This window comes from Stomoxys calcitrans, chromosome 5 (genome assembly GCF_963082655.1).
Source record: "Stomoxys calcitrans chromosome 5, idStoCalc2.1, whole genome shotgun sequence".
Classification (NCBI taxonomy): Eukaryota; Metazoa; Arthropoda; class Insecta; order Diptera; family Muscidae; genus Stomoxys; species Stomoxys calcitrans.
In genome coordinates this window covers 149710368-149723602 of record NC_081556.1, presented here as the reverse complement: position 1 = coordinate 149723602, position 13235 = coordinate 149710368, and the positions used below count along the sequence as shown (strand labels likewise).

The window sequence follows — 13235 nt, the reverse complement described above, 5'->3', positions numbered from 1 at the left end:
TGTGCTTTGCTCTTGGTATACATTTAAGGCTATTTTACTTTACACTTATCATAAGATCGCATTTAGAATTGAAAACTTTTAAAATTTAAACACATCGTGAAATGAAATGCAAAAGGTCTTAACTTTCATATGTAATTTATTGTAAAACACGCTATTACACTGTTTATACCTAATTTACCTAAACATACATCACGCCTCGCTATACTGAGCCCCGATTATGAAGTGTCATTAGTTTGTCATTAGCACAACAACAACGAAATCAACGATAAAATCCTTTGGGGATGGGGGTAGAAATTTCCACTCATCCGTCAAACGTCTGTACACTATCAAATTGACATTTTAGTTATTATTTGCATTGCCACGTGCAGCAATCAAAAAATTAGACGATTTGTGCTTAAAAACGTATAAATTATAAATTAGATCATTAAAAATGTGAAAAAAATAAACAAAATGTTGAAAAACTTTAAAATGTAAACAAACAATTTGACATAAGAGTGTATTTGGATACAACTTTGAAATTGCAATATTTCATCAGCTGGGCAAATAACTTAACCTTCTTTAGTGAACACTGCCCCCATGACATAATTGCCAGATAGTGTACCGTAAATAGATGAGTAAAATTTTTTCTCACGATTGCACTATCTGTCACCGAGTTTTGGTTGCGTGTGAGTATTATAGTTAAGAAACATAACACACACACAAACAAAATGAATATATCTTGACTGCCCCCAATACAATCTTCTTATGCCGCAAGATGGCGATGAAAACTATGGTAAAGATTCAAAGAATTTGATTGAAGGAGTAAAAATGCAAATTTACCAATGAACATGCCTTTAAGGAACAGGGGCAAACTTCTCATATATTAATGAGTTCTGTCCGTTTCAAGTTTAAGCTCAATGATAAGGGGCCTCCTTTTTATAGCGGAGTCCGAGTGACGTGCCGCAATTTAACACCTTTTAAGGGGAAGTTTTTAGATGGCAGCCATACCATTTTTTCAAATGGCATAGTTCCTCACAAATGTCCCATTAGCATTAGGAGGGGATAACCACCGTTGTACATTTTTTCTGAAATTCTCGCCAGGATTCCAACCCAGACATTCAGCGCCTTAGGCGGGCATGCTAACCACTGCGCTACCGTGGAGTATAAATCCCAAGTTATATTTCCACTCACAATAACTACAAAAAACAGCAACACTATATCCGACTTGAAGAACGGTGTTTAGGCCGTTCTAGTGTGGCAAAATTTAAAAAATAAACAAAAGACAAATCTTGAGATTTTGTCATTAATATTACGTGCATAAATACCTATGTACCAAGTGAATCTTACTTATTTGAAAAAACTGCCGAGCGGTGAGTTGGTCGAGAGGAAGCACATCTGAATGGGAAGGACCTTCGTCGTCGAGAGCTTCTTTGGTAGAGTTCGCTTTCTTGTTGCTAAGCAACGTGGCTTCCGCGTTCGCTTTGAAATTCTTCCCCATAGACTCGTTTCTGGCCGTAATTCGATTCTTTCGTGGGTCAATCCATTTCGGGAGTGTGGAAGTCTCGCTAAACCCAGAAATGGACTGCAACGTACCATCAAAACTCCGGAAAAAATCGAAAGAATCAGACAGTTAGTTTTGCGTTCTCCCCGGCTTTCGACATCACAAATTCGACAATTTCTCCATCAAGACCATAAATATTATCCCTATAAATTGGCTGTTGTGCAAGAATTAACAAATCAAATTTCTCGTGGAAAATATCGAAAAAGTGAGGCAGTTAGTTTTGCGTTCTCTCCGGCTTTCGACTAACATCACAAATTCGACGATTTCTCCATCAAGACCATTAATATTATCCCTATAATTTGGCTGTTGTGCAAGAATTAACAAATCAAATTTCTCGCCGAGGCGATCTCCAATGGGCGGCATGCTCTCCAGGTTTGGGTCCGTGCGATTTCTTTTTATGATGTTAATTGAAATCCCTGGTTTATGTCGATCGACCACGGGCTATAGCACACCTCAAGATCCGATCGGTATGCTGAAAAGAAGAATTTACGAATTTAAATAACGACTTAATCAGTGTATGCGCACTGGGGGTGGTCCCGATATAATTTTCAATACTGTATTAAAAAAAATTAGGATATTGTATTCCCAAACAATAACAAAAAAAAAAAAAGATTTAAAACAATAACGGAAGTGATTTTTTTTTTTAAATTTCAAATGAGTAAGTTTCTCTGGTGCACGGAAATGCTGTTTAAGTGACTATAGGTCTATTCGCGTACTTTTCCAGTAAAAATTTGCCAGCAAAATTTTTTAGAAGAGTAAGAGCCATTTCAGTCTCTTTAAAAAATTTGTAAGCAAAAGTACGCGAACGACTTCCAGCAAAAATTTACAGAACAACAGCTGATTTTTGTTTTGATTGGGTTTTTTATTTGCTTGCTTGAAAAACAATTTTTTTAATAAAAAATGCTGGCGATACTTTGATGTATTTTCCTTAGATAAACATCAATGTATTCACCCGAGAGTGAAAAGGCTAGAAGGGGAGCCATTCGTATATCTGTGATCTCCGTGCCGCCTGACATCATCCATCACAAATTACCGTGCAATCCCATGGCAGCCGGTTCTACGTACCGCATTGGCCCGATTGAGTTTTTCATTGGCCCGATGTAGTCTTTCAGTGTAAAACACACTGCTACAACATAAACAATCGCGCACGAAGCTACGAATGTCATCTGTGGCGCCAAGTCGAGCAAGGCGCTAGTTCCAGACAGAATCTCTATACTGATGCTGAAGAATCTGGATCTGCCAGGAGTCGATTACCTTACAACTGTCCTCAGCCTATCTGAACACTATTATAGTACCCGATGTTTGGAAGATGGGCAGTCTGATCCCGCTACTGAAACCTGAAAAGGACACGAGCAAGGGGGAGTCATACAGACCGATCTCCCATCTCTCATCAGTAGCCAAGAATTTCCATTCGCCGAGCATCACCATGCACTTCGAAGGCTTCATAGGACTACAACTGCTTTACATGCCATCACGATATACAAAAGTACACTTGTTGTGCCGCCAAAGATACCTTGGACTAACCATCTAATGCTTTTGGATATTGTGGCTAGATAAATTGCTACGTCCACTAATGTGAGGCTAATGAAGCTTTCTATTTGGTCATGTGGCGGCTACGGACACTTTGTTTTCATTGAAGATATCTATCCGCTCACAATTGTAATTTTATGTGATGGCTGCTTTTCATAAAACAGCTGACCCTTACAAAACATGTGTTAAAGTTGCAAAATTTCTGTTGGCAAAAAAAGTCGCAGTAGAAATTAGCAGGTTCTCTGTTTTCGAACTGGCAAAATTTAGTCTCTCTCGCGCTCTCTTCTGCTGGCAAATAAAGTACGTGAATGACTTCCAGTATAAATTTGGGCAAATTTGCACAAATTTTTGAGTTCCCGAACACAGCTTATGATGATTCGTTGATTACACTTACCAAAAAGGTATAATTCACAATAACATTACAATGTATGCAAGACAGCTGTTAAACTTCTCGTCGCACCGTGCTGCAACCTGTTGCTAAAGTAGTTTTAGTTCAGTAGTTTTATTTAAACCTTTAATTCACAATAATTCAATACAATTAAGTGAATATAACGGTTATATGCTGCTTGTGCTTAGGTGGCAAAAAATCAACACAGAAATAATAGTACAAAATATTTTTTTCCTAACATTTTTTTTAAGTTTCTTTGAATTTTAGTTGATGAATTATAATTGTATTTAAGAATTTGAATTTTTTTGTTTTCTTTAAAGACTTCACCTCATAACACTATCGTTTTCATTGAGTTCAATTAAAGAACTAAACAACAACATAACAAAAGTAGCACAATTTACCACACACACTAAGTGTGACAAAAAAAAATAAAGAAAAGAGCAATAGAATCATAACCCAGAAATAAACTCTTTCAAGTTCAATTACAAACAATTGCCAAGTATATTTGTATGTGGGCCAAACAAATTAGTTTATGCCCACTTACTACAGTAAGGGGGTAAAAAACGAAAACGATATATTTAAATTTAAGGAACGTCGTTCAATCGGGTAGTACGCCGCTTACACTGCGGTACATACATACGAACATGCATTCCACAAATTTATTTTTTTTAGGAACTATTCGGGAAGTAGTTTCATTCAAATGTGCGTATGTAAGGGATGTGCAAAATTGAATTAGTTTAAAATAGCGATTTGCAAAGCGAAAAGAGACAATCAAGATCATTCTTCTGTTTTGTGCCAAAATTCGAAATGTGACGTTTCTTACATGTTACTTTGTTAAGTGTAAAAATGGCTAGGGTGATTAATGATCATTTCGATGTGAACACTCCTGGTCCTATTGGTTCACACCTATCGAGTAATGGTCTAGTAAGGTTTAAGTTTAACAGTTTTGAGGATGGGACTCCTGCCTAAGGAGCATCGTCTTCAATTCTACGTGACCTCGATCAGGGATCGATACGAGTTTAGTGTGTGGCTAGGATGATTAATGATCATTTCGAAGTGACCACTCCTGGTCCTATTGGTTTACACCTACCGATTTATTGTTTAGTAAGGTTTTAAGTTTAAAACCATTTGGATATCAGTTGCGTCAGGGCAACCACCAAGGGCTAGTTGCATACTGGTGAATTCTCCAATCAAGATTTTTTATATAATTTTGAGTGGATCGACGAGATGTGGTTGGATACATATAGATCCATATGTCTAAATGTTAAAATAGCTTCTTACATACCTCGAGGAGCTTCCAGCTGGGTTAGTTGGTCATTTGGTTCATCCCCCCTATGGTATCCCAGGTGAAAAAAGCGTAGAGAGAAGCACGAAATGGTCCTTTACTTTAATGACTGACCAATAGAAGACACTATCGAGGGTCACCTCTAAGAAATTCTTTGTTTGTTGCCTTCGACATCAGTTCTATAGAGAACTTCTCTAGTTCAGACAGTAATGTGACCGTTAATTTCGCAAGAAAGTACTTCAGGTAAAGACTCCTGAACTCCGAACTCCAAATCGTGGAGATAAATATCTGTCTTCACAACCCTTCAATGCTCGTGTCTCTCCCAAAAAGTAATTGCGGATTTTTTAAAAGAAAGTAAATGCATTTTTAATAAAACTTAGAATGAACTTTCATCAAATATACTTTTTTTTACACTTTTTTTCTAAAACAAGCTAAAAGTAACAGCTGATAACTGACAGAAGAAAGAAAAAAATTACAGAGTCACAAGCTGTGAAAAAATTTGTCAACGCCGACTATATGAAAAATCCGCAATTACTTTTTGGGCAACCCAATATTATCTGCAAAACACCCAACACGAGATAGCTTTCAGCACCACACAGGCTGGAACTTTGAGGTCCGATCTGTATGGTGCTCATCGCTGCCACGAGAAGCTGGGAGCCACCGGGCGCGCCCACAGTTTTCGGAGAGTAGAATTTTCATACGGAGTAACTGCAACGGCAGTCGGGGACAATTAGCGGTATCGAGCGTAGAGTTTCAGTGAGAGGCCGGGCGGATCATGAGTGCCGCTCGGCCCGGCACCTATGATGCTCGATATGACAAGACGAGTTATTGGCGCCTTTAAATAACTAATGCCCAACAAGCTCCCGCGGCGTTCGGTCCTTTGGGCCGGAACGAGCTTGCTCACCTACAGCAGCTTGACGAAAATTTTTGTAGGAACGATCGCTCTGACAAAAGAGGAGGGGTTGTGGCCTTGCTTATTTCAAAGAAATTGAAATATAAGGTCGTTTACTCGGGGTCGAATTATGGAGTGGTAGAAAGTTTTTTTTTATTTAAGTTATTACTGCTTCAGGAAGAATTTTAAAAGGTGTAGTTTACCTACCGAATAGCAATTTCGATTCTTTCGAACATGAAATATCCATCCTTCTTGTTCGATATTGTGATAATGGGCCATTTGGACAGAAATCTTTTTGATTCCTCCATCGTTGCTACCATAAGGCAATCCGGCAACTAAATGGGAGTGTCAGTTTCCCATAACAGCTGTCCGACTCATTTTGATATTTTCCATCAACCTACCTTGTTAATTGATTACTTTTTGCTGTCACCACCACCATGTTTGTATCGTACCGGTCAAGTTATTTGCTCTAATACATCAAAGCATGCCTTTGTATATATATCTCTCAACATTATGCCTTTTGAGAGTTTTTTGATTACAACAGACTCGGTGAACCAGAGTTGCTTGAAAAGTTGGCTTCAGATGGGCTTGAAAGAGTGTTTTCGACTACTGATGTTAAAGATCAACTTGAGTTATTAGAGTGCGGCTTAGATAGGATTGATACCGTTTTAAGAAGAAGATGTTTGTGAAGTTACGTGTACGTTTCGGATAATTGGATTAAGTGACCTGAGATCAGGTTTCAGCAGTCAATGGCGGATTTGGCATACAAAGGTTTTCTTCGAGATAGAAGCGATGCTAACTGGAGAACATACTGCAAATTGAGGAACCGCCCTAGGAGAGTAAAAATAAGGATTAAGAAGAATGTGCATCATGCTCTGTTTAACAGTTTTAGTACTTCTAAGGGTTTGTCGAAAGTTATTGGAGATTATGGGCTTCTCGAGACCAGTTCCTCAGTTACTACTGGCAACTTTCCCATGATACTCAATGAGATGAACCGTTCATTTGTAGACAACCAATCTGATGTATAAGACGATGTGTTGGAATTTCTGCGTTTTGCTGCTAATGGGGACTTTTCTTTTAGCAGCACTACTCCCGATGAATTGTTTGATGCTTTAATGTCAGTTAAATTTCATTGGGAGATTGGGATGAACAACCTATCTACTATTACCGATGGTTTGAGTGGAGGTTTCGTTTGGGTAGTTTTTTCCTACATCCCCTGGAGTTTGAGCATTACGATTGATATTCCGTTAAGGCCAATAGATTTTGAAGGTTTTGCTTTTTTATGTGCAAATGCAAATTTGCCCATGAATAATCCATTAAAGAACTTCTCTCATATCAATGAGTTCTGTCCGATTCAAATTCATGCTTTCTGCTGGCTTACTTAATGCAATTATTTGAAGAAAGCGATTGCTTATAGAAAAACGCCAAGCTGTGACGTTCTTTATTTTTATATGAAAATAAAGAACACTGAATTGAATTGTTCAATCTCTCACAAGGTGCTGAAAAAAAGAAAAAAAAAATATTATAAAAGTTAGGCAAGTGTGTGCTGTTTTCAAAACACTTTGACTGGCATGGTGGATCGCGATTTTTGATACGCCATGTACCTTCATCAACACCTTGTTGTATTGATTAAGGTGCTCTACATACCCAAAGACTATTGAGTACGGTGTAGAGCATGCTTTTGTTTTGAAACAGTGTTCAATAAGTCCTCTAACTCTCCTTAGCGCAATAAGAGAGAAGAAACCCTAATTTCCACTATTCCGATACAAACTAATCATCAATGCTAAAATCAACAAACACATCTACATTGCCAAACACTTTTCATGTTGTGCACATGAACATTCATTAAATGTCCCTGCAAATGTTTTTGTGCCTACAGCACATCGGTTGGCCGGTTCGTTTGGTTTGTCTGTTTGCGCTCTTTTATTTTGATCTTTAAAATCTTTTCATGATTTTTCGAACATATTTTAGCTCTAGATCACATTCAATGCTTTCTATTCAAAGAATAGCATTGCAAAGAACTTATAAAAGTTAGGCAAGTGCAGGATTCACTAATAGAAGGTTAGGTCACTTGCTCAAACATTAAGTGGATAGGCACCATGGATATCATTAAAGATGTCAAATCTGCCGATTGAAATCAAATTAGGAGAAAACGTAAACCAAGAATGAATGTAAAAAGAGAATAAGTTGGCATCCTCAATGCCAAGTGCTGCCAAAAATTAAAAAAAAATTGTATGTCGGCTTATCGCTTAGCTTAACCCATGACATAATTACCAGGTAGTGTACCGTAAACAGCTGTTTACAATTTTTTCTCGCGAAGTGCACTATCTGTCAATGAGTTTTGGTTGTGTGTGTGTATTATAGTCAAGAACCATATACCACACAAACAACGAAAAATAGCGCGAACTAGTAACATGGACAAAATCAGAGTTGCACTAATCACTGATTTTGACAGATAGTGCACTCAATATTTTGTTGTTGGGCAAATACCACTACCTGTAAATAAATATATCTTGGCTTAAACTTATTCAGTAAATTAAGGGGCAAGTGTGAGCTGTTTTCAAAACACTTTGACTGGCATGGTGGATCGCGATTTCTGATACGCCATGTATCAACACATTTATGAAATTAATTAAGGTGCTCTACATAATAAAAAAGAAAATGTATCTTTTTGAGAAGCCAAAATCCCCAAAATCTTATTTTCGTAAACAGCACTTAAGAAGTCCTTATTTTTAAAATTTAAATTTCTTAAAATATTTTTTATTTCTTTTTATACCCAGCACCGTCTGTCTGTTGAAATCACGCTACAGTCTTTAAAAATAGAGATATCGAGCTGAAACTTTGCACAGATTCTTTTTTTGTCCATAAGCAGGTAAAGTTCGAAGATGGGCTATATCAGACTATATCTTGATATAGTCCCCATATAGACCGATCCGCCGATTTAGGGTTTTAGTCCAAAAAAAAAACCAAATTTATTATCCGATTTTGCTGAAATTTGGGTCAGTGAGTTATTTTAGGCCCTTCGACATCCCTCTTTAATTTGGCTCAGATTGGTACAAATTTAGATACAGCTGCCATATGGAGCGATCCGCCGATTTAGGGTCTTATGCCAAAAAGAAAACCAGATATGGATATAGCTGCCATATAGACCGATCTCTCGATATAAAGTTTTGAGCCCATAAAAGGCGCATTTATTATCCGATGTCGCCGAAATTTGGGACAGTGAGTTGTGTTAAGCCCTTCGACATCCTTGTTAAATTTGGCCCATATCGGTTCGGATTTGAATGTAGATATATCGATTTAAAGTCTGGACCCCATAAAGGGCCCATTTATAATTCGATTTTGATAGGCTTTTCGACATCCGTTTTGTATATGGTTCAGATCGGTTTATTTTTCTATATAGCTACTAAAAAGACCAATATTTTGTTGTACAGAATTGAACAATTTTAGTATTTGCTCCAATTTGAACATATTTCGATATAGCTGCTATGGGGCATAAGGTATGCATTTTTCAACCGATTTTGACGAAAGGTGGCTTACATATATATCCGAGGTGTTGGGTATCCAAAGTTCCGCCCGCCCGAACTTAACGCCTTTTAACTCGTTTAATTTTATTTTTCTCAAATGAAATATTTTTCTTAAAATCTGATTTTAATTTTTTTTATTGAAACAATTTATAAATTTTTATTTCCAGGTTTTATGAATAAAACGCGCGTTTACAACAAAGAAAGACTGATAGAAGCCGTAGCAAATAGACCTTCAGGTGTACCTTTAGTAACTGTATCAAATCATCATTCGTGTTTCGATGATCCAGGCCTATGGGGTTTGTTAGCAATCAAACTCAGAGAGAGTTTTTGTTTTTATTATTATTTTTTAATATTGTTTTCAGGTGTTTTGCCAGTACGTTATGTGTGTAACACCTTCAAAATTCGATGGTCTATGGCTGCTCATGACATCTGTTTCACCAACAAATACCACTCATGGTTCTTTATGTTTGGTAGGTGTTATTGTTGTGCTGACTACTTTCTTTGTGCTTAACTTAATTTTCTTTGGGGTTTCAGGAAAATGCATCCCTGTTGTAAGGGGTATAGGTGTATATCAAGATGCCATTAATTTGTGCATACAAAAAGCCAGATTGGGCCATTGGGTTCATGTGTTTCCCGAGGGCAAGGTTAACATGACCAAAGAGGAAATGCGCCTAAAATGGGGCGTGGGTCGTATTATATACGAATCGACAAGAGTACCTATTATAATACCCATGTGGCATGAGGGCATGGATGAAGTGCTGCCAAATGTGGAACCCTACATACTGAAATGGGGTAAAAAGGTCACACTGAACGTGGGAAAACCCATAGATATGAATGATTTCATTGACGATTTAAAGTGTAGAGGAGTTCCTGAACCAGAAGCTAGAAAACTAATAACTGACAAGATTCAAGACGTTTTTCATGTGAGTTGTAATTTTTTAATTTATTTTAATAAAAAAAAGTTAATGTCCATTTCTTTCTAGAACTTACGCTTAGAAACAGAGGCCCTACATAAAAAACGCGACTAACGTGTCTCTTAGCTTAATTTATCATCTTCAATCAAGTGCAAAACTCGAAGGTTTAGTTTTACTTATTGGCATTTATGATAAGTAAAAGGGCTATTATGTTATCTTAACAAATTCTTAGAAATCTTTGCTTCTTAAAACAGAGCAGCAACATAAAGGCAGGAAATTTTGATTAAGCATTTGTTTCCAAACGATGCCATAGAGTTTATGTTTTCTATTTTTAATTAGAAAAATTATTGCAATACTCTTAAATTATTTATATTTTTTACATAATTAGGTAAACAAACGATTTTGTGTTATGAAATTAAGCTAAATGTGAGCTATATACATTTGTTATTTTATATTATTAAATAAATTGTAAATACTAACAAAGAAATTAAAGATTAAATACCTCAAAAGATATTTGTCGTCTTTGGCAGGAAAAAGGGCAGGCTCTTTTGCTATGGGCTGATAAACCACCTTATATCAAACTGGCAGTGGTGCAAAACACCAGCAATGACAATACGAAATAAAAACCAATGTTGTTGTTGTAGCAGTTTGTTGTGTTCTATCTTTCGCCTGCTTGATTCTCTGGTTTGCCAGGGAAGGTCAATTTCTTCAGGTGCAATGGGAGGCGGTCGTTCTCCAAGGACTACATTCACCCGGTAGCCATTTGCCGCATCTGCTACCGTGTCTGCATGAATGTTCTCTCTTGTAGCGCTGAACCTCACGCTCTAGATCATGTAGACCGCATACATTAACAAGTAAAACCGTTCGAAATCTCTCTATTGTGAATTATGTATTTCCTTATTGAAAGAAAATTTTTGAAATTTAAGATTTAGGTCGATCACAATTTATAAAAAATTTTACATTAAAATGTTTATAAAAGGGGTATAGCATCCATTAAATACGAGATAAAAATTCATTCGATTCGAAAGCGGACTCGATCACGTTTGCGGTAATTCGGCCCCAGTTGATTTCGGTGAAATGGCGAACGAATCGAGTCACAAAAAATAATTGAGTTTGGCAGTACTTGTTTAAGAACCGGCAACGGACTAAATAAGAACCGGCCAAAAATGAAAGAACTGAAATAGTCTGTCCTTTTTTTACCGGCTCGGTCCTAATTTGTATAATATACATATATGCTGGCAATAGAGAGAGGGAGTAAGAAATAGATAAGTTTGAGAAAAACAATCAATTCCAATCCGAGAAGATGTTATGAGCTGATTTTGTTAAATTGGCATTCCATTACAGACTAACTTAGGCAATGTGTACTTTGTTATGATAAATTGAACACATAGCCCTCGCACTGGTAAGCCAAGCACGCTACCAATTCGCCAAAGGAAGCAAATTTTTTAAAGGTAAATCCTTAGCATTAATTCTTTCGAGTTTAGTTTAAGCACCTAAGTCTGCTAAAGCTTGTAATTGCAAAGGGCGAACATAAAACGCAAAAAATTTCCTGGTGCGATTCTATTTGTTTGCCATGAAGTGGAAACACCAACCTGTCGAAACACCAACCTGTCAAAACAATACGAGGGAAAAAATGAGAATATTTGTAAAATTTATAACTAAAAATTGGATAAGGGGTATGGGCATAGCGGTCAAATAAAATTTATTAAGTATGCACGCAATTGTATAAATAATTGGTTTTTTATTTTACTATTCACAATAGAGGTTTTTCTGTAAGTGGCCACACTTATTTGGGAAAAACATATCATGGCAATCCTGATAACACATGTTCTACATAAATAATAAGTCTGTTCGCGTACATTTCCAGTAAAAATTTGCAGGAGAGTTAGAGCCATTTTGCTGTCTTTCAAAAATTTGCAAGCAAAAGTACGCGAACGACTTCCGTTGAAAATGTTCAGAACAACAGCCGATTTTTGTTTTGGTCGATTTTTTATTTGCTAGCTTAAGAAAACAATTGTTTTAAAATCAAATATGCCGTCGATACTTGTGAGGTATTTTCCTTAGATAAACGTCTATTTATTAACCCGAGAGTGACAAGGCTAGAAGGGGAGCTATTCGTCTTATTCGCGATCTCCGCGCCGTTGGCAGCCATCACAATTAACCGTGCTCGAAGTTATCATCCGTGTCGCCAAGTCGCCCAAGGCGCTGCCTGGAGTCGAGTACCTTACAACTGTCTTCAGCCTGTCTGAACACTACAACAACAACAACCCGATGTTTGGAAGAACGGCAGTGTGATCCCTCTACTGAAACCCGGCGTCTTTAACTTGCTGGATATTGTGGCTAGACAGTTTGACGAACACTGTGTTATCATTGACGATATCTGTATCCGTTCACAATTGGCAGACTAATATGCACAAATTTTCCCTACTGTGACCTTTAAAAAACATCTGTTCAAATTTATGCTGGCAAAAAAAGTCCCAGTAGAAATTTGCAGGTTCTTTATTTCCTAACTGACAAAATTTGATCTCTCGCCCTCTCTTCTGCTGGCAAATAAAGTACGCGAATCCATTAAAAATTTGTAAAAATTTGCACAAATTTTTGAGTTCCTGAACACAGCTACTATATGTAGATAAAGAATTTGAACTTCGTACATAGATTTGTTGGTGGCGGCTACATAAGCCTGAGCTGGTAATTTATACAGAACTTCATTGTCCTGGATAATAATCGTGTAAAATAAAAAGCATATGGTGCCATCATTCAATCTGAATGATAATGACTAAAAGAGGAAGAACACAATATATTTATCCAATGACTAAACTATCTGGAATGCAACATCTCCGAAAAACATATATTTTTAAATAAAATGACTTATTTGTTTTGTCTTGTTGATTTTTGAGTGTTAGTATTGATCAACGGCCAAATACAAAAGCCAATATTCACAAAATTTAAAATGGCGTTAAAGACGTCCCTTCAAAGGACTGTCAAATAGACCTACTTTTAAGCTGTTTTATGTTTTGTGAATACCTGTAAAAGCTTTTATTGGTGCGATTTTTTTTTTGCTATCGAATCAGATAGATTGGTAAATAAAACAAACCAAATATTTAAATTGGTTAACCTTCTTTAAATTTGAAAAAAGTTAAGTCAATGAATGCAAAAAAA

The 13235-nt window shown here is 36.8% G+C and overlaps 1 protein-coding gene across 1 annotated transcript in view; it reads left to right on the top strand.

Moving 5' to 3' along the window:
- LOC106084643 (tafazzin) overlaps positions 1-10585 on the top strand; it is a 28670-nt gene extending 18085 nt beyond the window's left edge. Inside the window, exons 4-7 of the mRNA XM_013248488.2 lie at positions 9330-9458; positions 9525-9632; positions 9697-10085; positions 10146-10585. Of these exons, the coding sequence (XP_013103942.2) occupies positions 9330-9458; positions 9525-9632; positions 9697-10085; positions 10146-10190 (671 nt within the window). The 3' untranslated portion in view covers positions 10191-10585. The remainder of the gene's footprint in view (positions 1-9329; positions 9459-9524; positions 9633-9696; positions 10086-10145) is intronic.
- Positions 10586-13235: the final 2650 nt, after the last annotated feature.